Source organism: Colius striatus, chromosome 5, assembly GCF_028858725.1.
Source record: "Colius striatus isolate bColStr4 chromosome 5, bColStr4.1.hap1, whole genome shotgun sequence".
Lineage (NCBI taxonomy): Eukaryota > Metazoa > Chordata > Aves > Coliiformes > Coliidae > Colius > Colius striatus.
Window position 1 is genome coordinate 39760778 of NC_084763.1, and position 23691 is coordinate 39784468.

The following is a 23691-nucleotide window of genomic DNA, read 5'->3' on the forward strand; positions in this document are numbered from 1 at the left end:
TGATGGAATGAATTGCTGGGGATTTTGCTGGTTGGTTGGTTTGGGTTTTGTTTTTATTTTTTTTAATACACAAACTAGAAGCATGGAGGGGGTAGAGACTAAGTATCCAATCCAGTAATATAAGAACATTTAGATGACATACCAAGAATTCTGATCTTTAGGAAGTTAAGGTTGCTTCCACAACCATAAATACAGTCCCTCTGTGCAGTATCAGAGGCCTTATTTACTTTAATCTCAATTTTTTCCATGAGGTAGTATGCAATGAGAACTGCACTTGAAATGCTAAGTCAAATCACCAGTATGTAAGACATGACATTGAACTGTCATGTCTTTCCCCAGCACTACAAAAACTACAATAGTCAGCCAAGGAAAAAAGACGAAACTGGTTCCTTTCCATTTTAGTCCCTGCCCCTGTCATTGGATACATTCCAATTGTTGCAACAAGCAAGACAATTCTCAATCGATTATCTGCAGATCAAACTGACTGAAACAAAAGTTCTCCAAAGCCTTCACCAAGTAGCCAGACTACAAAACCACCAATTATTTATAGATGGAAAAAAAAACTTTTAGCAAAGCACATCACTGCTTGATACAGTCTTGCCAACTAACAATTATGCAGTAACTGTCAATCTGGACATGTTGCCAGATTTAACCAAGTAAGGATGTTGATGGCAGCCACAGTGAAGAACTCTGCATTGACCAGCAGAGTGAAGCTGTGCCAATAATCCCTCCTCTCTTCAAACATAATTTCAAATGGACCTCAACAACCCTCACCCACTTGGGAGTGCATGGGATCAGTTAAGCACTGCCTCACCCTACACTTAGAGCTCACAGGAGGCACCACATAGTATCTGCTTCCCAAACTGACACCAAAAAATTACAATTAAAAATATTCATAAGCACAAGATCGTTATCTGTGAGCACTGTTTAACATCCGTATAAACAGCTAGGAAACTCTAGTAGGATCTGAATAAGGATCCAACTGTCCACCTGGAGCTGAGCTTTATTTCAATAGGAGATCCTCATACTATAAAAGTATAATGTACTGCTTTATTAGTTACTAACTAAACATGCAAAACACAAGCAGCACTAATTTAACTGTTATGTCCTACATGATTTCATCAAGTGTCTGATGCAAAGGATATAGGAACTTCTAACACCTTCAGCTACCTGGGATTACTAAATAGAAGCTGTTGTCTAATTCTTTGTAAAGGTGTTGTATGTGCATTATGTATATACAGCTGCTCAAAGAAGAAAGGTTTCTCCAGCTGAAGTCAGTGCATCTCGAGAGACAGGGCATAGTCTTTTTTACAGTTTCACTCATCTTGGTTTTGGTTATATCCAAACACCACTGTGTTGCAAATACAAACAATCAAACACTAATTTCCATTTGAATATTTATATTTTATTAATCTATTTTCCAGTTCCAGTCTTAGTTGTTTTTCCTAATAAACTGTCATGCTTCCTGGCTACTATTAAGCTTCTGCAAGTCTTATCTAGTGCCTGCAAAGGAGTCCATCCAAAGGGAGTACAAGAACAGATGCCTTTTAGCTTGACTTAATACTTCACTTAAGTCTCTGCATGTCACCTCTGATTTTCATTGGAGATCATCTGCCCCAAAAGCAAGAGCTTGGAAGATATACTTCCTGGCTGCTCTTTCACCATAAAGTCAGTAACACACTCAGATGTTGATATGATAATGATGCACTACATAAACAAGAGGTGACATAAAATCTCTGCTCTTGCTTGAGGAACTGACTGAGGTATCCAAAACTAGATTTGCTTAAGAAACCTCATTGGCTAAAGCTCCAGTTAATCAAATTTAATGCTTAAGGTGTCCTAAGCTGCATCACACTGATGGGTCATAGAGGAGGACTATGATTTACAACCCAAATTCTTAGATCAGTAACTAAAAAGACTCCTCCTTGGGAGCTGAAATAGAGTCATAATTGTGCTAAGCACTGTCTATCCCTAACGTTCCTGTCAGTTGTATTCCTTCACCCTTGGTCAAGTGCCCAGTGTGTGTCTTTCTCATATTGCTTCTGCAACAACTCTTGAAAGAAGTGGAAAGATGGAAAGGCACTAGACAGTTGCAAATTGCCCTGGCATGGCAGAGGCAGCTGCAGATAAGACTTATAGAGAACATCGGCTGGACCTAGCTTAGGTCTAGACCAAGACTTGGGACACTGCCTTCAGCCAAATCTCAGCTTTCTACATCTCTATCTGCAAATTAATTGATTCATAAATACAGGAGATTCCCAGCAGGAACATCTTAATCTAGAGCAGGATCAGGTGAAATGAGTCCACTAATAAGTAGCTGAATGTGTACTTCTATGTGGGTGTTCATTCATGAAAGTTTATTTCTTGAAGGTTCATCTGGAAGTTATATTGCAAGTGAACATTCCCCATGTGCACTCCCTCTCCTCAAGTCATAGGTGGAGGAAAAAAAAAATCCAAATCCCTATTGCTGTTTTCTGCAATTGTCACAGAATCATAGAATCTTCAGGGTTGGAAGGGACCTCAAAAGATCATCCAGTCCAACCCCCCTGCCAGAGCAGGGCCACACAGGAAATCATCCAGGTGGGTTTTAACGTCTCCACAGAAGGAGACTCAACAGCTCATCTGGGCAGCCCGTTCTAGTGTTTCAATAGAGCACAATCAGAAAACACTTGAAAGGTTACATGATTTTTTTTTTGGACAGTTTAACACCTGAAATTAAGTTTCATCATACAGTCTTTTATAGACTAAATTCCCTCTCTGCATCAGCATTTTTTTTTTTTATTCCCACAGGTGGGAATCCTCTGAAGAGCTGAGGATTGATCTATTTGTATTTCTGCCACCGTACTCCCCAATCTTATTCAATTAAGAATAAATGATTTTTACTCCCTTTCTCCAACCCTTCACTGTAACATGAGACACGCTTTAACTTTATTTCAGGCAGTAAATACTATTTGTAAATAATATAACCATTACTATAAACCATCACAGCTTTTTTCTTTTTTTAACAGATTTAGCTATTCAGCAATGCTGACTCAGAGATTGCAGTGGGACTTAGTACTAAGTATAACTACCAATTTCAAGAGCTCTAAGGTGGACCTATCATCTGAATATCCCTCATAAATGAAAGGGAAACTTCTGCAGTGGTACAGAAGCCACTTCCTCAGAGATCTCCTGAAGAGATGCATTCAGTTTACTCATACCTTTGCCACCATGCAGGGCATTTTTCTACTGCAGCTTTCCCATCAGAATTTCAAGGCCTTCAAAAGTAAAAAAAGAAGAGGATAAAAAGAAGTGTCTGCATATGGAGGATATGCAGTGACGTGGATGGTCAACACATACTGAAAAGCTTCTAAATACTGTGACGTAAAAACCTATAGAAGGTTCCTCAGAAGTGTTTACTGCAAACCACAGGTTGTTTTTCTGTGCTACACTCATATTGGGCTGGCCCAAAAAGAAGATCCTGGACTACAGGTGCTTCCCAATTTCAGTGATACAAAATCATGACCTTTCCTGTTGTATTTTATATTACAGCTCTATTATGCTCCTTGTTTTTCTGCACTGGTATCTAGCCACATGTCAAGCTTAGTTTGTGTTTCCGAGAGTGTTTGAGAAGACAGAAGGCTCCACAGAGCCTTTCATCTGCTTTGAAGAGTGAATTCCACCATAGACCACGACCATGTGTCTGCATATCTGTAGAACCCCTGTTCCTCAGGGTTAGATAGAGAGTTGGTAGCACTAGTAATTTTCAAACATGTGAAGAACACAAAGAACCCTTCCTTATGGACCAAAACAATTGTTTGTATAACTCACATTTCTAAGTTTACTGTAAATTTAACTGACATTTTACAAGTCCTTTAAAAAGCAGAAAAAACACAGTCAATAGCAATATGTACAAAATATACTCAAGATTATCACATAGTTCCAAGAAAAATTTGAGAGAATCTACATATATACACAATAATTTCACCAACATCCCTGATTTTTAAACAGAATCAGTCTGGGAAACTGTGCAACTTTAAAAGCTTAGTTTTCTTACAGCAGCAGGGGCTAAGCACTCCCAGCACCAAACACTAGGCTCTTCAGCTGACTGCTATCAGCAGAACCATCTCCCCTTTGTCACTTCATATAAAAGGAAATGGGAAGAGCCTAGAAATACACTTTTGTGACATTGTCATGTGTTCTAAATAACCAAGTTACTGGGAAAAAAAAAAACATTTTCTTTTCAGTTACTACATACATACCTGTACTTTAGGTTACACCAAGTCACACTTCTATTTTAAAAAAGTTAAGCACCATGTAGAATCCCACATTTCAGATGCTAGAAAATGTAAGCGTTATGGTTGGAGAGACAAGATATATTTCATCCCAGTGTTTAGTACAGAACTGGCCCAACAGCAATACATTAGGTGAAGTTTATTGTATAATTATAATGATAAACTTGACTAAAAAAGGTGTAATAGCAACAAAAGCACTCTATACCATTCTCTCGTATCAATTAAATAATTGCCTTTTAACAGAAGTTTTAAAAGCCCAACGCAGATCATCACAGTGAAAACAGGAACTGGAGAGCTGTTCATCTACATCTTTCTCAAGCTGCAATTTATGAGGAATTTTTTATACCACTAGTGCTTTGTCAGCAAATACAGAATAACTCTGCTTTTTCAAAGGTCAGGTCCAAAATATTCCACAAGTTGGCTAAAAAAGATGGATTTCTCACAAGTTATCAGCTTATTGATAGTACCAGTTTTAGGTTTTTTCAGCTCCTATATCTAGCCATGTGGCAAGCAGATTATTCCTGTCCTTTCCTTGCCCTACAAGCTATACAGTACAAGGACACTATCCTTGCTGTGGCAGCTAGCCATTAGATCAGCTTAGCTGTGTCAAATGGTGCCAGAAGACACCAGGGACACTAATCACTTAAATAAGCCAGTGTGAGTTACCCTCTCTCCCTGCTGTTACAGATAACCCTTGGCAGAGTATACAATAGGCAAAAGATGTCATTAACCTTGGAATTAGCTTTTCTGCCTGCACTTTTATCTGAAAGTTGTCACCAAAACTGGCTGTAAAGTTTTTGTGCACTCTAAATCTGAATGTACTGAATGAGTGCCTTAGTGTCCCGGAGAACACTTCCCACAATTTTCACAATGCAGGAGATGGTAGTAGTTCCTGTGTAAGTCATTAACACAACATTTCTAAAATGAGCAAGTGATGTTACATAAGAATCACAAACTACTCCTCAGATGTCTATACAAGCTCACCAACAGCCCCCGAAATGTGACTTCTAAGGGAAATGGAGGCATCATAATGGGAGATTTCAAGACTAACGTTCTGACAGGGTTTTATCAGCATGTATCAGCTAAGAGACAGACAGGAAAGGATTCTGAAAAGGAATGCAGTACCACATTGTGTTCAGTATATTGCTGTGATCACGAGCAACAGCTGTACTTCCACACAGCTTCTGTAAGAGAAATATGACTAATTTGGTAGATTTTTAGATAGGGTTGAATTATATACAAGCAAATTAAAATGTAGATGGTATATCCTGTGAAAAGCATGGGAATTGAGAGACTGGGAGAGAAGAACAAGAAACTGAAATTTTGTCACAGAATAATGCAGTAAGAGGGCATGACTTCTCAGTCTGCTGAGCTGTCTGCTACAGAGCCAAGAACACTGAAAAAAAGTCAACAAGAAACAGAATACCAGAAGCTGAACCAATGTCAAACTTGGTAGGGGAAGAATACATAGCTTAAGAAGGGAAAGCACAGAAAAAAGAAAAAGAAGTGATGTTGTACTTTATTCAAAGACAAAACTTTTACAAAAAACAACAAAAAAAAAAAACCAAAAACACACAACCCCCCCCAATCTGCCAAAATAACCACAAGATATGAGTGAATGGTATAAAAAGACTGAATAAATGGGAAGAGCTGGTTACAGGGATGCCTACTCTAAGGGACAAGACATAAACCATCAAGTTTTTAGAACATGCTCTGCAGAGCTTTGTTGGAGAGCAAGGACTACTTCCAGATTTAGAGGAGGGAAAAAACATCTAAACAGGTTTGAAGTCTAATACACATCAAGTAATGTGATGACAGCAATATGAGTTGACTATTCCACAAGCTGAAAGGATTTCAAATGGAAGGAACCAAAAAAAGAGAATGTAGTGACAGAGACAAGATTTTTTTTGATTCTTCATGGAAGCTGCAAAGCGCTTTAAAATATCCTGGCAGACCACACATTCAAGTTCCACAGTGGCATTATTCATGCAGCCATAGGCTATATGATATGGATGATGTATATTGTAATATTTCCTACCCCAATCTAAAGAATGCATGAGCTGGCAGATAAAAAAAGATCATAGTAAGTTTATAGATGTAAGATACTCCAAAACAAAGAAGTGATAGGAAGTGTATCTAGAGATCAGTATCAGAAGCTTCTTCAAGGATCCAACATTAATTCAACACATACTGCATTCTGAATACATGGCAGGAAGAATACTGTTTTAAAAAGCAGTGTGAGCACACAGAGACAACATTACAGTAAATAAGCTCTGCTCTGCTAACTACCTCATCCTACAAGTAGGAAGAGGATGTAGACATACACAAATTAAGTTTGTTAACAGGTAAATAAAAGCAAGTGCACACTGTCCTGTTGATCAAGTCTTCAGAAAACAGTTAATGTCTAATAATAGTGACAAGCTAACATAACACAACTTTAAATGTTTGCTTAAAGACAATTTTGAACATAATACTCAGGAGTGCCGACATCTACTTTTTTTCTTCTGCATACATTTTAGCATGTCTTTTGAATGCCAGACTTTGTGTAACTGTTCAGTCACTTCATATCATTAAGGTAACTGAGGTGTTTTCTGCCCTTGTCACAAGGAGTTGCTTGAAGTAGAAACAGCAGGTTATTATGTGTGTAAACAGATAACACTCTGGTTAAAAACAACCATTCCTGAACTCTGCAGGTTCACAAAGGAGAAGATGCAGTACCAGTCCAAAGGAGAGACAAAGAAATTAAAAACCAGACAGAATTTTTAGCTATGTTATCAAAGCAAATTAGTGAAACCAGTGTATTTGTGAGCACCTACAAAAGCAGCTCATCAAAGGAAAGTAAGACAATATGGTTTGGTCTAATCAGTTTTTACTCTGGATAAAATGTTCAACTGGATGAAAAAAAAAAAAAAGAGGGCAGACAAAATAAATAGTCTTAAAAAAAAACCAAAACACAGTATGCTCAAGACACCGATCCAAGCAACCTTGGATACTACTCCATATGGAAAAGAGAGCGTAAAGTCACGTAGTGGTTTTGTCTAGGCCAGGTTTTGGTAGTGGGGGGAACTACAGGGGTGGCTTCCTTCAATAAAGAGCTACCAGTCAATTCTAAGACAGATCCTGTAGCTGACCAAGGCCTGGCCAATTAGTGATTGAGGTAATATCTCTGTGATTAATGTATTGGAGAAGGGGAAGAAGTTGCTTTGTGATTGCTAAACTGCAGCAGCAACAGGGAGTAAGAATGTTAAAACATCACCACAGACACCAAGGTCAGTGGAGAAGGAGGGGGAGGAGGTGCTCAGGCAGAAGAGAGTGACCTGTGCTGAAGACTATGGTGAGGCAGCTGTGCCACTGCCGTCTGTGGAGGTCTATGGGAGGGCAGAGATTCACTCACAGCCCGTGGAGGACCCCACACCGGAGTGGGCGGATGCCTGAGGGAGGCTATGACTCTGTGGGAAGCTCACCCTGGAGCAAGGTTCCTGGCAGCACCTGGGAGCCTGTGGGGAGAGGAGCCCACACCAGAGCAGGCTTGCTGTCAGGACTTGTGATGCTGTGAGGGACTCGGGCTGGAGCAGTCAGTACCTGAAGGACTGTTCTCCCAGTGGATGATCCACGCTGGGGCAGGGTGTGAGGAGCTGTTCCCGTGGGAGGCCCCATGCTGGAGCAGTTCACGAGGAACTGCAGCACAGGTGAAGGATCCACGCTGGAGTAGTTTGTGAGGGACTGTCTCTTGTGGGGAGGGACCCCACACTGTTGCACTGGGCAGTGTGATGAGGCCTCTCCCTGAGAAGAAGCAGTGGCAAAGTTCATCTGTAATTAACTGATCACAACCCCCATCCCCTGCACTGCTGGAGGGAGGGAAGTGTTTTAAGATTTGGCTTCTCACTTTCCCTGTTCTCTTCTGATTGTTCATTAATAAATCAAACCCTTTTTACCCCAGGTTGAGCCTGTTTTGCCTGTGACACTAATTGCTGAGCAGTCTTCATCCTTGTCTCAACTCACAAACTGCTTGTTCTGTTTCTCTCTCTGTCCAGTTTAGGAGGCGGAGGGACTTTGTGACTTGGTGTACACCTGGCTAAACCACCACAATGACCCACATTGCCGCAGTGTGTGAGGAGCTGCCCCCATGGGAGGCCTCATGCCAGAGCAGTTAGTGAAGAATTGTAGCGTATGGGAAGGACCCACATTCGAGAAGTTTGTGAGGGACCTCACACTGTAGCAGTGAGAAGTGTGATGAGGCCTTCCCCTGAGAAGAAGCAGCAGCAGCAGCAAAGTCCATCTGTAATGAACTCATCGTAATCCTCATGCTCTCTGCTGCTGGGGGAGAAGGAAGGAACGTCTTGGAAAGGATGAGAGGTTGGGGAGCTGTTTCAAGATTCAGTTTTATGTCTCATTTCCCTGTTTTGTTTTCTTGCTCATTAATTACTCAAATCTTTTCACCCCAAGTTGAGTTGGTTTTGTCCGTGACACTAATTGCTGAGTGATCTCCCTGTCCTTTTCTCAACACACAAACCTCTTGCTGTATTTCTCTCTCCCTTGTCCAGTTGAGGAGGGGCAGTGACAGAATGACTTGGTGGACATCTGGCACCCAGCCAGGGCTAAAACCATTACAAGTCACCAGAAAGCAGCTGCAAAACAAGCAATCCTAGCTGCAGAAAAATTAGTAACATGTATTTTTTTACTTCATTGTCTTTGCAAAGCTGGATGACAACTGAGTGTTTTTAAGAAGATATGAACTTCAGTTCAAACTCTTCTCAAAAGTTGGAACATTTGTAAGGTCCATCTTATGCAAATCAGCTAGTGCAGAATGGCATGCAAGTTCATACTACGTGTCTTTAATTTTCTGCAGGTCTCGTTGGAATAGCTTTTACCAGTAGCTTGGTATTTCACAGGGAAAACATTGCAAGAGAGTCTCAGAATCAGGACATCATTTTATCCATCACTCTCCTTAGTAATCTTCAAAACCGGAATAGAATATGCTTCCAACACTTTGCAGTAAGAGTTAAAAATGGTTATAAGACTTTAAACTTCAGGATATCTTCAAACTGAACTCATGAGTGGTTTGGAGTTAACATGGTCTTTCAGAGAATACCAGAATTAGAAGAGGAACACTCAGCCTAATGAGTGTAAATTAGGGAGGGTGACTAGATATCACTACTACCAAGAAAGAACTCCCCTGTTATTGATTGGATTTGCTACAGCACGAATAAGGAAGAAATTGCAGTTTTCTCAAATGAAATAACAACAACAAAAAGGCAAACAAAAAACCCACTCAAGCTGTTAAAAGAGCTATTAATGCACTCCAGAAGCTGGTAAGTCAGAACAAAGCAGCCTTGGGACATCGTATAGATAGTCTCCTTCCTTAAAGGTCCTAAACATGGAATGAGACAAGTGTCTGCAATTTGCATGAATACATCCCTCTTTAGTGAAGAACAAAAAAGCTTAATAGTTCCTGAAAATACTTCAAAATATTTACTTTTCTGGTTTGGAGGCTTAAGTGTCTGTACTACTTCAAACTTCAGCAGTAGCTGAGGCTTCAAAGAGGAAACTAATACAAATAACAGTCTGAAACAATGAAAGATTCAGACTGTGTTCAATCTTCCTTGTATTCATAGCACATTTCAAAATCCTGCACTTAATTTTGTTACTTATTTGTGGAGTTAGTGAGTCCCTGTAACTAGGCTGAGACACTGACACTTTTTTTATTGTAGCTCTCCAGTAGCAGTGTGGATAACCAAATGATTATGTGAGATTTCAGGCAGATAAAAAAAGAAAAAAAAAAAGAAAGTGATGAGCTGCTTAAGAAACTTCACATTCCAGAGCTAATCATAGCAACTCTGAAGTTTCTTGTCCAGGCAGGCAAAGAAACTTATTTGTTTATAACCAAGAGCTGCCTTGGCTAGGGGCTAACTGGTAAACAGTATCAGAAGTCCAATTTAATACTTCTGAAACAGCCCACTATCACTTAAATCAACTTTTGGTCAAAGCTAAAGATACTTTGAAGATAGGTACATTATTGTGGTTTTGTGAATAAAGGTAGCAACTTCAACCTGCAACCTAATAACGCTTTTAAGATTTTCCCCCAATAAAGAATAAGTTGGCTTGAAGAATTTTGTGAAACATGCTCAAGATCTTCCCTTGACAACAAGCACTATGATTTTTCCCTAAGCATCCCAAACAAAGATCTAATTTAAGATATCGCCTGCCTGGAATGCAGGCATACTCTTCAGGATTGCAAGATGAAGGCCACAATACAAGAAACTAAAAATGGTATTAGGCCTCTGAATAGTAATTTCAGTAACCATATGCTGGAGAGCTGAGGTCAAGAAAGGTTTATGGTATGGAATTAATAAAAGAATAAACTAGCCTGTACCCTTAGTATCTATACTGGAAGACTGGTAAACAACTTAACTTCTGCTATTTCTTTTAAGTAAGCATACATCCTGCAATATATACAGTTTGCACACATTTTGGAAGAGAGATGGTCATTTAAGGCTTTAAGGAACTAGTTTTAAGATCAAGCCTAAACAAGCAGTTCAAGAAAAGTACAGGACAAGTGTTTTCAAAATGAGTACACAGCATCTTCACAAGCCACTTGTGTTTACTCACCGAACAGCAACCTTTCAGAGATCTTCCACTGCAGAGGAACCTCCTAAACTCAAAATATCAACTACATAATGCTTTAAGAAGGAAAGAAGTTTTTAGACTTCAGTCTTAAGGACTCTGGACTGTGTTTGCTGGAGAAACACTTTTGCCAGGTCTAAATTTTGTTGGTCTCAAATCCTGAGTGACTACTTACAGTAACTTCACTTGTAGCTTTTAATAATTCAGTATTTACATTTTCATTTCTCTACTCTCACCTTACAGATTTCTTCTCCTCCTCTCACTATGCATGCCAACTTTTCCTAAATAACTATTACTGCTATTTCTTACCAGAACTTATGAAACTCTAGGCACAGTTTAATAATTAAGTGTTCTGTTTCGATATACCACCCAAGAGATTTACCTAATGGCAGGTGTAGCTTGAAGCTATACAGAGAAAGTACTAGTAGTTTCCTAACGAGAGTAGGTGAGATCCAACACACATTCAATACAGTATATTTGGATACAGTTTTCTGGAACCTCATTTAAAAGTTGTGTTATCTATTCCCTGTACCACAGATAAACTGGAACTTCACTCAAGACTGATCTTCCTCTGAACAGCTATGATACACATTCAGAGCACTTTTGAGGGTTTTTTGATGAGTTTTTTTGCTGCATTCAGAGCCTTCTATTAAAAGCAACTACACAATCCCTTTCACTGAGTGATCCCACTCCACCCTGAAGTGATTCAAAGCATCAGAAGTCTATCCCACAAACTCACTCCTGCAGTAGCTATGCTGGAAACCAGAATATGATTTCAAGCTTATACAGGAAGAGTTTATATCCAATTGCTCTTGGGTCAATGTTGTTTTTCAGTTAATTTTCCTCCCTAGTGTTAATCTCCTCACAGGATCTTGTCATATATACAGCGTTTTCACATCCCTCCTTGGCTTTCCTTTTACAAAGCTAAAATGAGCATTCCCTCCTTTACTGCAAGCTCTACATTCCTGGCCTCATGAACAGTCCTTTTTAAGCCTATTCCAGTTTGCTCCCCTCTCCATCACCACAGATATCTCCTTTCTGTGTCTTTGCATCAGTAGAAATTCACCAAACAACCTAAGCAGCAGAAAAGAATATCACAGTCTAAGAGAGCAGTAGAGAAGAAAGCTTGATTCTGTTTCTTAAAATAACTCATGTCAGAAATAAATATTCAGTTACAATACACAGAGGAAAGCAAAATAACTGTCAAAAAACACACTAAAGAAGGAAAAAAAATAACTTAAAAGGAAATCACTAGTCTACAGCATATGAAAATTGCTTTTAGACAAAACTTAGGAATGCCATTTAACTTCTGCCACAGTCAAAATGGGCAAGTTCACCGAACCTGTTTACATAAAACAGCAAAATCCATGTAAAATTCAGCAGAAAAGAACCTAAAATCAAGTTAGATTTATTCAAATAGTATTCAAAAGCTACCTTGAAGATTTCCACATCGCATTCAAAAACCTCTTAGATGTGGCTCATTCTTAGAAGGGTATTGTCATTTAAGCTTTCCAAAGCTCCATCTAAATGCCAGACACCTTGCCCTGACATAGCTATGCTTCCATCAGTATTAAACTGCTCTGGCTAGATGTTAATCCAGCCACTTGTACAGCCACAGCAGGATCTTTCCCTGAACTCACAGCCCATCACAGCATTCATCCAAAGGCAGTTTTGGTATAGAAAGGTGCATTTTGGTTCAAGATATAAGAACTATTACAAAAAACAGTATCATCCTGTATTTATGTTGGAAATGCTCCAATCCTTAAGGTGTTTTGGATTTATCTACTTCTCTCCAAAGCCATGCAATGCTAGTTCTGGAAGTCAAAATACTCAAGTCGATAAAGTAACTGCAGGTAGCTGAAGTGCTACACGAAGAGCAAGCTCCTAAAAAAACCACAGTGCTGATATAAGTGACCTGACTTAAAGAAAGGCTCCACAAAGCCCTGTGATCATTCTCCCTCAAGTTATCAAAAGCATAGCACACATTACAAAAAAATCCTATCTTTAAGGACAGTCACATCTGTTATAGATGATTAGTAAGCAGAAATATTTCTTAGGATTGTTTAGTGAATGCTAGTGAATCAACTTCTGCAAATACTCCTCTATCATACTTGTCATATTTGCATTACTTCAGTTAAAGCAAATCACCTTCATTTAGTACTCAGTCATGCCCCAAGGCACTAAGTTTTCCAAGAGCGCTGACTTGACCACAACAGCCCAATTGAACAAGCTACCAGGCAAATAATATTGTTTCATCTATATTGTCTCCCCTGTGTACACAGAGCATTGGAGAAGTGTATCAGGGCATTGCAGACCACTACATAGGAAGATTCTCAAAGAAAGGACTCAACCTTTATCTTACCTTACTCAATCTGGTAATGCTCAGCAAAGCAGTCAGTCACAGGTAAGTGACAGTGTATTACAGTCATCTATAAGGCAACACTGTTACATCTTCATCCATCATTACTCAAGCACACAATGCTGTAAACTCAGTACTCCTAAAATCAGGGGGTTCTCGAGACACTTTGTAAGTTGAAGTCATACTGTCCAAAGCCCTTGACTTTCTATCAAGCAGTTGTTTACCAACCACCATAGCCACCATCAAACCGCTTCTCGAACAAGGAAGTTCTGCATGGAAGTTATTAGCAGAGTTGACATTGTCCTTTCTCTGATGCAGATGAAAGTGATAGCACTAGCAAGGGTGCCTAGTAAAGATTACTGTAAAACAGAAGACATTGGCTAACAGATACCAACATGAACATAGACACCTGAAGCAATAAGGTCTGTCAAGTGCAAGAGAATGCTAGGCATAGTATTTCTCATAGTTAGCTGCTGGGCAGTAATGGCTTTCACTTGGAAGATACCTTTTGCAAATCATGCAGGTACAACACTACCTAGACACAACCAGCCCCGACACTTCCTGTAAGACTGTTTTCAGTTGCTTGCTCCTTTACCAAAGCAATTACATGGTGAGCATTTTTCCATGTTTTGTTGTTTGTTTTTTTTTTTTCCCTAGGAATTCTCAGCCAAAATGGTTTCATTGTTTCCAAGAACAAGTTAGGGAAAATAAGTGTTTTGACCACACTGAAGTTTTATGAAAGCTTTTCCATCACGAAGCTCCTGCATCCCCTAAGACCCAAAGCAGAGAGTCTTAGAGCAAGCCCTTTGTAACAGGACAGTACCTTTTGCTGTACTAAAATATGACTTCCCAGATTGCTAAGGCTTAAAAGGGTGTTATTTCCCGAGAAAGTTTGCATGCTTCAGCTGCTATGACCTGGTTATTTCCTCGTCAAGACAAAAAAGGCCTTTCCTCATTGTAAGACTAAATACTATGTTAAGAGTAAGAGTTGTACCTTGTGTAAGAGCAGGAAAACAGTTAGGACTGATTTGAGACAGTGAGCACCAGGCTGACAAGAAGAACCACATGCAATACTTGCACAGGGTAAAGATATGTGTGTGGACTGAAGGAACAGTCTTCATCCAAGACAACAACTTCCATTAGTCTTTTTTTTGCACTTCTCAATTAAAGTTTTATACTTTCAATTACCTATCATTTTATACATAATTTTAATCTTTCGACTCTGAAGATGGAAATTTCCAAAAGAAAAAAAGAAAACATCTATGATGTTAGAATACAGCAAACTCTCAGAAAAAGACAAGAGAAGGTGTAGGCCAGTGAAGTACTTGATCACAATTTTCTGCAAAAACAAATAAAGCTGAACATTTGAATATTTCAGAGATGTTATTCTTTAACAACTCTGGAAAATACATCCCAGTAAAGCCCTTGTCCTATTGACATTCTTTGTTTCAAAATGACTGAAAAATGCAAGCTAAGTTCTGCATAATAAATGCTTGTCTATAGTTTCAGATGCAAGTGTCCAGTAATAATTCCCATTAGATAGCCAGGACAAAAAGTACTAAGCGTTTTGGTTTTTTTTTTTATTCTGCTGCTATGCCTCTTATATCACACCACAAAGTAAGTCTACAGCACAAAATGAAAATAATCCCAAACTAGACCACTTAAAATCAATATTAATTATCATATATATATGCTTAATAATTTCTTACTATCTCCACTTAGGATTCTAACTTGCCATAGAAAAGTTTTGTGTAAAAGATGCCCTCTCATTGTCACCACATACACTACTATCTCAAAGCAGATCTTGCGGGCAAAATGCTGTTCCTGTACTCCAGAGAGCATCAGCTTTAACAATCACATAATGAATGATTATTAGAAATGAAGCAACACTTGTAAAGGAGTATCTTTGCTGTCACCTAACTGGAGCATTCAATCCTGCAGTCTTCATACGTGAACAAAACGTAGTATGCACATTAACATGCACTGTGTTACATGCCTCTGAACTATTTTTCACACCAAAGAGACATCTGTTTTCATACCTCGATTCAAACATTCCCTTGATAACAGGCCAACAGACAGAAAGTGTTCAATAAGAAACTACTTGTAGTTAAATAAAAGGGTAAAAAAAAAATCTGCAGAATAGGAAAGGAATGATCCCAGTCACAACAATTAGTTAAGAGGAGATCCAACTACTGGTGAAAGTCTATTTCAGGGAACAGCCAGAAACGAGCAAGTGACAGAAGAGATGGATGATACAGAAGAGGGAGATGAAGGTCAGGGCATTACTAGGAGAGATTCCAATGTAATCCAAACTGTTTATCAAATAAGTGTCTAAATACTGCTTTGTGCAACAACTCAGAGAAGCAGAGTATTCAAGAGAGTCAGTCCCATGACGCTGATGCCACAATTGTTGCACACACTTGGCAGAGTTCTTTTTTCCAGACTAGGAACTGAGCACAGATACAGAGAACCCTGTAATTAACCCTGCAGATAACAACTTGGAAAGACTACTCAAGTTAGCAGATGCTACAGAAAAGTAGTTAAGTTCTGCTTTCAGTGGCTACTGCTTTATTACCCAAGCTGAGCAAATGGAAGAGATTAATGCGGAGGAGGGCCAACATCACAACAAAACTTGTTTCCAAAATAACATGCTAAAACTATACTAATTAAATCAATATAATTGTCAGGCATGTATTGGCTACTCTAATCCAGTTTCTCCTTCCACAGCATAGGTAACTGTTAGAATACAACCATTTCTGGAATGCCAGCTTAACAAATTAAAGCTACTAAGTGTAAATTGTTAAGTAAAGCCCTTTTTCCTATTAGATCTCCAGAATCATTCCTCTCATCACATCCTTCACAAAATAAAACAGAACCACTCTTGACATTGATCACAAGTGAAAACAACCTTAATATAGAAACATGACTGCACAGACATTAGAGGTGAAGTGAACCAGCAAACCCACAATATGTGTGAAGACGACCAGGTTTTGACCATTTCTACAGCTTTATGAGAGTTCTCTCAGCACTACTCTATTTCAGACTACAATGTGAAACTCCACAATCACCAACAGGTAGCTCTTGTACTTTTTGAAGAGACGTAGGTCGGTCACTCCCATCTAAGGAATTCTGAGCAGGATGAGTTAAAAATATTTCACTCTAAGATGTTTTCTGTTTATTTTTAAACAGAGCATGCCTTCAGTTAAAAAGAGACTGAACTTCTTTACTTTCCTGCTATGATATCCCCTGATGATATTTCCTGCTATGATATATCATAGATATCTAGAATTCAGTCCCATATATGAAGACATCTGAAGTAAACCAAAAAGATAACCAGCACTTCCGAGACAAGAACATGTAATACAGTCCATGATAACCATTTACATAATAGTTGATATGCCTTCTTTGCATATAATGGAAAAAAATGCCCGTGACAGTAGCATTGTATTTAGAAATTACATCACCAGGTTGGACTCTGCATATTTCATTACGGTATTACTTCAATTATTAATCTTTCTAGTTCCCTTTTCTCAAGGTAATCCTCTGAACTAGAATTCAAATCAAAGGAATGTTTTCTGTGCTTTTATATTTTCATTTGTGTAACCTTTGAGGACAATGACTAACAAAAACCACTCCAACATACAGCACACACATTGAGCTCCGTTTCAAAAAAACTACAGTATAATTTGATGAACAAGATAGTTAGCAACTGTTGATGGATATAGAAATTGGAAAGCTAGCAAGAGCAAATACCCACAAATAGAGACACTCAGTGCAGTTTCAAAACAAGTTTCAAATTTCTCATTTAACTCAGAATTTTAGGTATCATCAGGGAGCCTTTGACAAAAGACCCTCAGTTACAGTGTGGCTACAACCACTTACTGAAATCCAGATTTCAAAGACTCAACTCCTGAGTACTTGCTACTTTCCATCCAAGAAAAAAAATGAACACCATCAGATGACATCTAACTCCCCCAACCCCAATATTAGCACAAACACAACTACAGCAACTAATGCAAAAATTTAGGTCATAAAACACAGACTGCAACTAAGCTGTTGCACTTCCATCTGCATCTCATTATTCTATGACTTTCCTTCCACAGGCCTCCTCATACAGAAGCATTCTGGAAAGTAAGTTTTGGTCTGACATCCACACTTAATTTTATTCACATCTTGACTTTTGAATACAGCACTCTACATCACTTCCTCTTCACTTGAAAGCTGGGCATCAAACTAGGTTTGCATTAAGTCTAAGAGGCTAGGAAAGTAACTGCTTCCTTTCCAAATTCACTTTAAACTTATCATAGGTTTGCTATTAGACATTATCTTTTGATAGATTCCTGACCTGCTATCATCCATCCAGTTTGAGTACTCATCGACAAAGCCTTAGCTTTAAAGCTGAATTAAGAGACAAAGTGAAACAGAAGCTTGAAAACTAGAAAAAGAACTTTTTTAAATAACCCAAGTTCTTCAAAAAGTCTGATAATATTGCAGTGTTTTAGAAGGCACATATAGATCTTCAGACTAATCAAGCATCTCCAAATAATACTATGTTACACTGTTCAAATTGCAAAGACATTTCAAAGCTGAAGTTTTTCTTCTAAACCTAGACATCCTTTTCAGATATCACAATTTAGAAGATGTTTAAAATAGCGTTCACAATGGCTTAACTATTAGTGACTCAGCAGGTTTTAGGATTTCCTACCTAGGAGTAACAAGCTTCATGTAAAAAGAAATATAGAAGCTGGTAATCTTCTAACTATCCGTAAGCATAAAATGAAGGTCTAACTAAAAATAGTTACACAGTGTGAGAAAAAAAAGGCTATGAGTTAGTATCACATCCTTGGCACCAAATATTCATACTTAATGATGTGCAAGATTTGCAAAGGCACAAGTATTTCACTGCAATTCAAACTGTCTGGACTTAAAAAGAAAAAAAGCTTAAATAATCCCTTTGTTAAGAGTTACCTCTTCTCATGAACAGAAAACTTAATATAAAAGGTGTCACTTCTTCAGACCAATCCCATAACTGTAGACAGTATGCCAGTAACCAAGAAGCTGGCTTATTAGCATACTGGCTTAGATATTTCTTTTCACAGAATGACTCAGCTTACTATTTTCAAAATTTTCTTAAAATATTTGTCCTACCTTTTTCAATAGCTGTTACCAACTTCAAGAAAACACATCCCAGAGCATCTTGGCCATTTCACAATACTGAGCATAGAGATTAGCTATGAGTCCACATTTGCATTCACTAGTCTAATCCTGTCTGAAAATGAAAGCTCGAGATATTCAATAGGGATCTTTCAGAGGTAAGTGAACACTTTGTGCAAGTTTGAGACAAACCACTGATGCTTCTCCGCAGCATAGTGTAGTGCTCATAAGATAGAAAAACTTGCCAGGAGTTCTCCTATCAGGAATAGCAAACTTTTGCTAAAACTGCAGCTCATAATAGGACAGCTAAGAACAACGTAACAGAGCAGCCACATAAGGAAAATTTAGTTTACAGCTGTCTGCTTTAAACAGATGTATGCATACCCATAAGGAGTAGAAGCTTTAGTTGAAAAAAAGCTTTCCATCGTTGCTCGCACCTCACTCTCAAAGTCTATATTTGGTATCGCAGACTTATTCGAGAAGAATGCGTGTTTTAAAGGGAGCAGGAGGGAGTGCTGCGAAGGTTGCCCTCCCCTCAGGACCAGGGACCTCGGCTGACTGGAACTGCAGGCTAAAAGCACACACCGCCGAAGCGGACGCGGCCCAGGAGGCGCGGGCATGCCCTGCCCTCTCAGCTCCAAGGTGGCGAGCGGGCTGCAGCCACAGCCCGGCCTGCAGCCATCGGGACAAAAGCACCGCAGAAGAACCAGGATCGGGCCCGGGGGGCGGGAGGGGAAGGCTGCGACCAGCCCTGCAAGGACACGGCCACCGCAGGCGGCGGCACCGCGGCCGGCCCGGGCATGGCGCAACCCCCTCCCCTCCGCGCCGGGGATATCCCGCTCCCTTCCTTCAGCCCAGACCCCGTCGGGTGTGTGGGTGTCTACCGACCCGCCCCCCGGGCCCCCCTTCCTTTAATTTTTACCTTCATCTTCGAGCTCTAGTTTCTCCAGCATCCCTTCGGAGGCGGCCGGGAGCTGAGAGGGAGCCGGAGCCGCTGCCGCCGCCGCCGCCTGCGGGAAGGAAGAGAGGAGAAGGAGATGAGCATCCAGGCGCGGACTCACCGGCCCCGCGGCGGCATCGGAACAGCCCGGCGCGGCGCAGGGGTGAGGCGGCGCTGAGGGGGCGGCTGGCGCGGTTCCCGCCGAGCGCCGAACGGACGGAAGGCGGGACGGCGCTGAGGCCGGGCGACGGTGGCGGCTGCCCCTCGGCCTCCCACAAACGCACGGCTCGCCGTGCGCTGCCTCTTACACACACCCCGCACACACCGAGGGGGGAGGAACCGGGACTCACCCTTCCTCCCCTCCCTCACGGCGGCGGCTGCGCCCAGCCCATTAACCCTGCGGCCCCCGAGCTCCCCGCGGCCGTGCCTCCCGGAGGCGCCGCCTCTCCCCCGCACGAAGGGAGCAGCCGGTGTCCGCCGGCAGGGGCACAGGGAGGCCGGACGCCCTTTGGCAGGACAGCGTTTCCCGCCACACCTCGCCACCGCCTCTCCCCCGCCCCCCTCTCCGGCGGAGGGATTGGTACGTTCCATTTTGCTGCAGTCAAGCCCGTTGGTCAGCAGCGGGAGGGGAAGGAAACTACCACTTAGGCGCGCGAGGGGGAGGAGGGGAAGGTTAACTGCCCCCAGAGTGCTGCCAGGCCGTCGGCCTTTCGCAGCCCGTTCCGCGGGCTCGGCTGTTCGCCTGGCTGCTTTGGCCTAGAGCGGTGCAAGTGGAGACAGAGGAGAGGAAAGACCTCCGCTCCCCCCGCGAGACGGGGTTGGTATGGTCCCGCGCGTTCACCTGCAAGGCAGCAGCGGGGAAGCCGAGAGTTCCACTGACCCCCCCGGGGGGGGTGGGTGTGGAGGGGGTTTCCCCCCCTGTGTGACGGGGAGCTCCGAGCTGCGCCCAGCCGCCATCGCGGAGTACCCGCTCTGTGAGCAGACGTGCTGGTTTCCATTTAAAACATTCGAGAAGTTAAAATTCAAGCTTAGCCCGAATGTCGGCGTCTCTCCTGTGAGTCGCGGGCCTCTATGGAAGCTGGCCGTGAACCCTTGGAGCTGTCTCCAGAGGAGGAGGGAGGCGGCTCAGCCTTCCTCACAGCGCACCTCAGCTCAGGCAAAGGTTGGTGGGGTGGCTTGAGCCAGGGATTAGCGAGTGAAATGCTGGTTTACAACGTGCAGCAGATCAGACTAGGTGATCCTACTTTTAAAAATCACTCTTGAAGAACCAACAAACAAACGGGGCAGCCCCGCCAGCTCTTGTCAGCTTCAAAGAGTTGACAAGTCTTTCAAGCAGGGAAGGTTGAATAGATCTAGGATAGCATAATAATGTCCATAACATAGGAAAGTATGAAAGATACAATTGAACTATGATGAGAGGAGAGAGCCAAAAGTTATGGGAAAACTGAAAGCTGACTCTCATTTCTCAAGTCCGGAGGAGTTTCAAGCAAGGAAGCAAACCGGAGATAGACCAGAAGTTAATATCCAGTTCTTCCATGGATCCTTTGGAAAGAAAAATCCTAAAATATTTCATTCATAGTTGTATTTTTAAAAGACTTCTAGGATTTCAGAACATGCACTAACCGACCAGTCACAGAGGATAACAAAGCGCTTCATGGTAACTTATAATATTTTTAGCCTACAGTGGCATTATCTGAATCTAGACCAAGAGCACCATGAGAAACTCAAGATAATTTAAAGGCAGTAATTTAATCTATAACAGAGATTTGTAATGGAAAGATTATAGCTATGTTGTAACATTCACATTGCTCAGAACATCCCAAAGGAAATAAGAGATCTAAAGGCTGAAACTCCATCCTTCACTCTGCCTGTCGTTTCACAATTTATTTCACCCATTTTGGAACAAGCTGCTGATCATGGTGTTTGTTTTGCTCCTTGCTCTGCATTCTAGCTCCTGTTGGCTTGTAGGCAACACAGTGAGTCAGAACAAGAAACTGATGTAGCTGAAAACCAAAGGGACTAAAAGAAAAGACTGGGTTTTATCCAGATCAGTTCCTGATCCAACTCGCCACACAGTTGTACCAGCCAGCACTGGCACAAGGAGTGCCAAGGGCAGGAGTGACGGTGGGACCACACCTTCTGGAAACAGCCTACTCTTTGGTCAGCTTACATCAAGGGTGAAAACACTGTCTTGTACATTGCAGCATTAGTCAAATTAGCACATATTTTAAACAGTATTAGTTCTTATCTCTACAAACTCTTCCTGCTGTTTTGCAAAAGGATTACTGGTTAAAGATAGGGAAAAGATCTGAGTTTCAAAGGACCTATAATTCCCTCCAAGATTATATCATATATTGTAACATTTCAGTCTTGATTTATGTTGAATATTTGTTGTACTGCCACAGGAGGTTTTTACTAACTACAACTAAGGGATTTGTCTAGATGATGGTTTAAATGTTTGCTATCAGAGTGTGTCAGGTAGCTCATTTTAACGGTTGCAGATACCCAATTTGACACGTCAGTATATATTTTGCATACCAAATACTGCTAAGCAAAATAAATTTTATGTAGAGACGTTTAGAAGAGAAATATATGGAAAACTAAGGCTGCCTGAGTAATTTCTTCTTTGCCAGGTTTCAATTTGGTTTTTATGAGGACATTACTTAGGACAAAAAGCATGGACCTACAACATAAGGCTACTGCAGACACTCAATGAGGCAGTCCAGTAATCTTTGTGGAGGCAAGGTAAAACTCTTTTAAGTTGATAAACCAGCAAAAGTCATTAAAAGGTGGGTATAAACAAAAGAGGATTTAGTATTTCTGGAAGGCTAGAAGGTAAATTTTAATAGGTAACTGCTTACTTTGTCTCTGCCTGTTTTCTTTAGCTTTCTAGAGTAAAGGGAGTGACTAATATTCTATATCCTGTAAATTGTATATGCACTTAAAATGAATATGTTAAAACCTATCTGGTAACCCAGGAGTCCTTTTAGTCCTATGTCCTATTGAAGGAATTCTATTATTTTCGTAAGATCATGCTAAGTAGTTGAGTAGTAGGAATGGTTCAGGAATGTGAACAGCAGCTAACATCAGCAGAAGATCATTTTTTATTCAGTTTCCTGCCACCTTGCTTCTGGGAACTAGCAGGAAGGCATCCATTGGGACAGGGATCTCTTAGTGGCAGTTATCAGACCAGCTATACCCAAATGCTTTCAATGACACCTGCTGTGTAGCTTTTTATATTGAACCAGTTAACCCTAGGCTGCTGTTTCTGCTACCAGTGGAGAAACAACATTTCGAGGACATCATCGCCTATTTTAGACAACTACTTGGGCTAAAAGTATGCTGGGCTCCAGCCAGTATACTGACCAGATCTCTGAATCTCCAACTGGTCAGGTCATGTTCATTCTGCTTAGGATAGCTATCTGTAAGGGAAGGGAGGGGAAGAAACAAGAAACTATAAACTACTCAGTGTAACTTTGATTCTAAGATGGATACAAGAACATATAGTAGCTAGAGGAAACAAAGATCATCAGTAACAGCCAATATATATAAATGGTGTCAAGCCAATCCCAGTCACTTTAATAACAGGCTAGAAGTCTTGTGGTAAAGCAGATGCAGTTTGAGTTAACAGGGCTTTTGACACTATCTTGCATGACATTCACACTAGCAAACCAGATAGTCTAGATGAAATGGCTGCCAAGGGTCACAACAATATTCACAAGGAAGATTTCTTGATCTAACTGGAAGGGTTTGAGAGGTCTGTGTTCTATCTAATATCATTCAGTGTTTTCACTGATGACTCGATGAAGGAATAATGAGTTACCCAATCACATTTTCAAGTAACTCGGTTGCAAGAGATACTGCTTTTTTAGGAATATCCTTACAACTTAAAATAATCTTGAGAATTGCTGCAATGCTTTGAAAAACAAGATGCACTTTGATATGGGTAACTAGAGCACATTACACAATAGTCAAATGCAAAAATAAAATGGGAAAAGATTGGCTTGCAGCAGTCGTGCAAGGAAGAGACCCGAGACTGAAACGAAATGTCAGACAACAACGTCAGGTTCCTGGGGGGAAAAAAACCCACACTATCTACAAATGTGTTATAGGTAAGACACAGAGAATCTGTTCTACACATTCCCAGGTTAGGTACCAGCTGGGATACTGCATTCAGTTTTGGGCATTGAACACAAGTGAACCAAGAGAGTCCAAGAAAAGCAACACCAATGATCTAGGAGTTTGGAAAACATGACCTGTAAAAAAGGACTTGAAAATCTCCCAGTTTCTTAGTCTAGGGGAAAAAAAAAAGAAAGAGGACTGAAGGAAAATATAATAAC

At 40.8% G+C, this 23691-nt stretch overlaps 1 protein-coding gene across 3 annotated transcripts in view; it reads right to left on the minus strand.

Moving 5' to 3' along the window:
* The window catches only part of PRKAG2 (protein kinase AMP-activated non-catalytic subunit gamma 2), a 234775-nt gene that overhangs the window by 33488 nt on the left and 177596 nt on the right, over nucleotides 1-23691 (minus strand). The window contains exons 1-2 of one of the 3 annotated variants that reach the window (XM_061997050.1): nucleotides 19702-19782; nucleotides 19334-19421 (exon numbers count right to left, since the gene is read on the minus strand). In XM_061997050.1, the coding sequence (XP_061853034.1) occupies nucleotides 19334-19364 (31 nt within the window). In that variant the 5' untranslated portion in view covers nucleotides 19365-19421; nucleotides 19702-19782. The other 2 variants (XM_061997051.1, XM_061997049.1) reach the window with 2 other exon arrangements.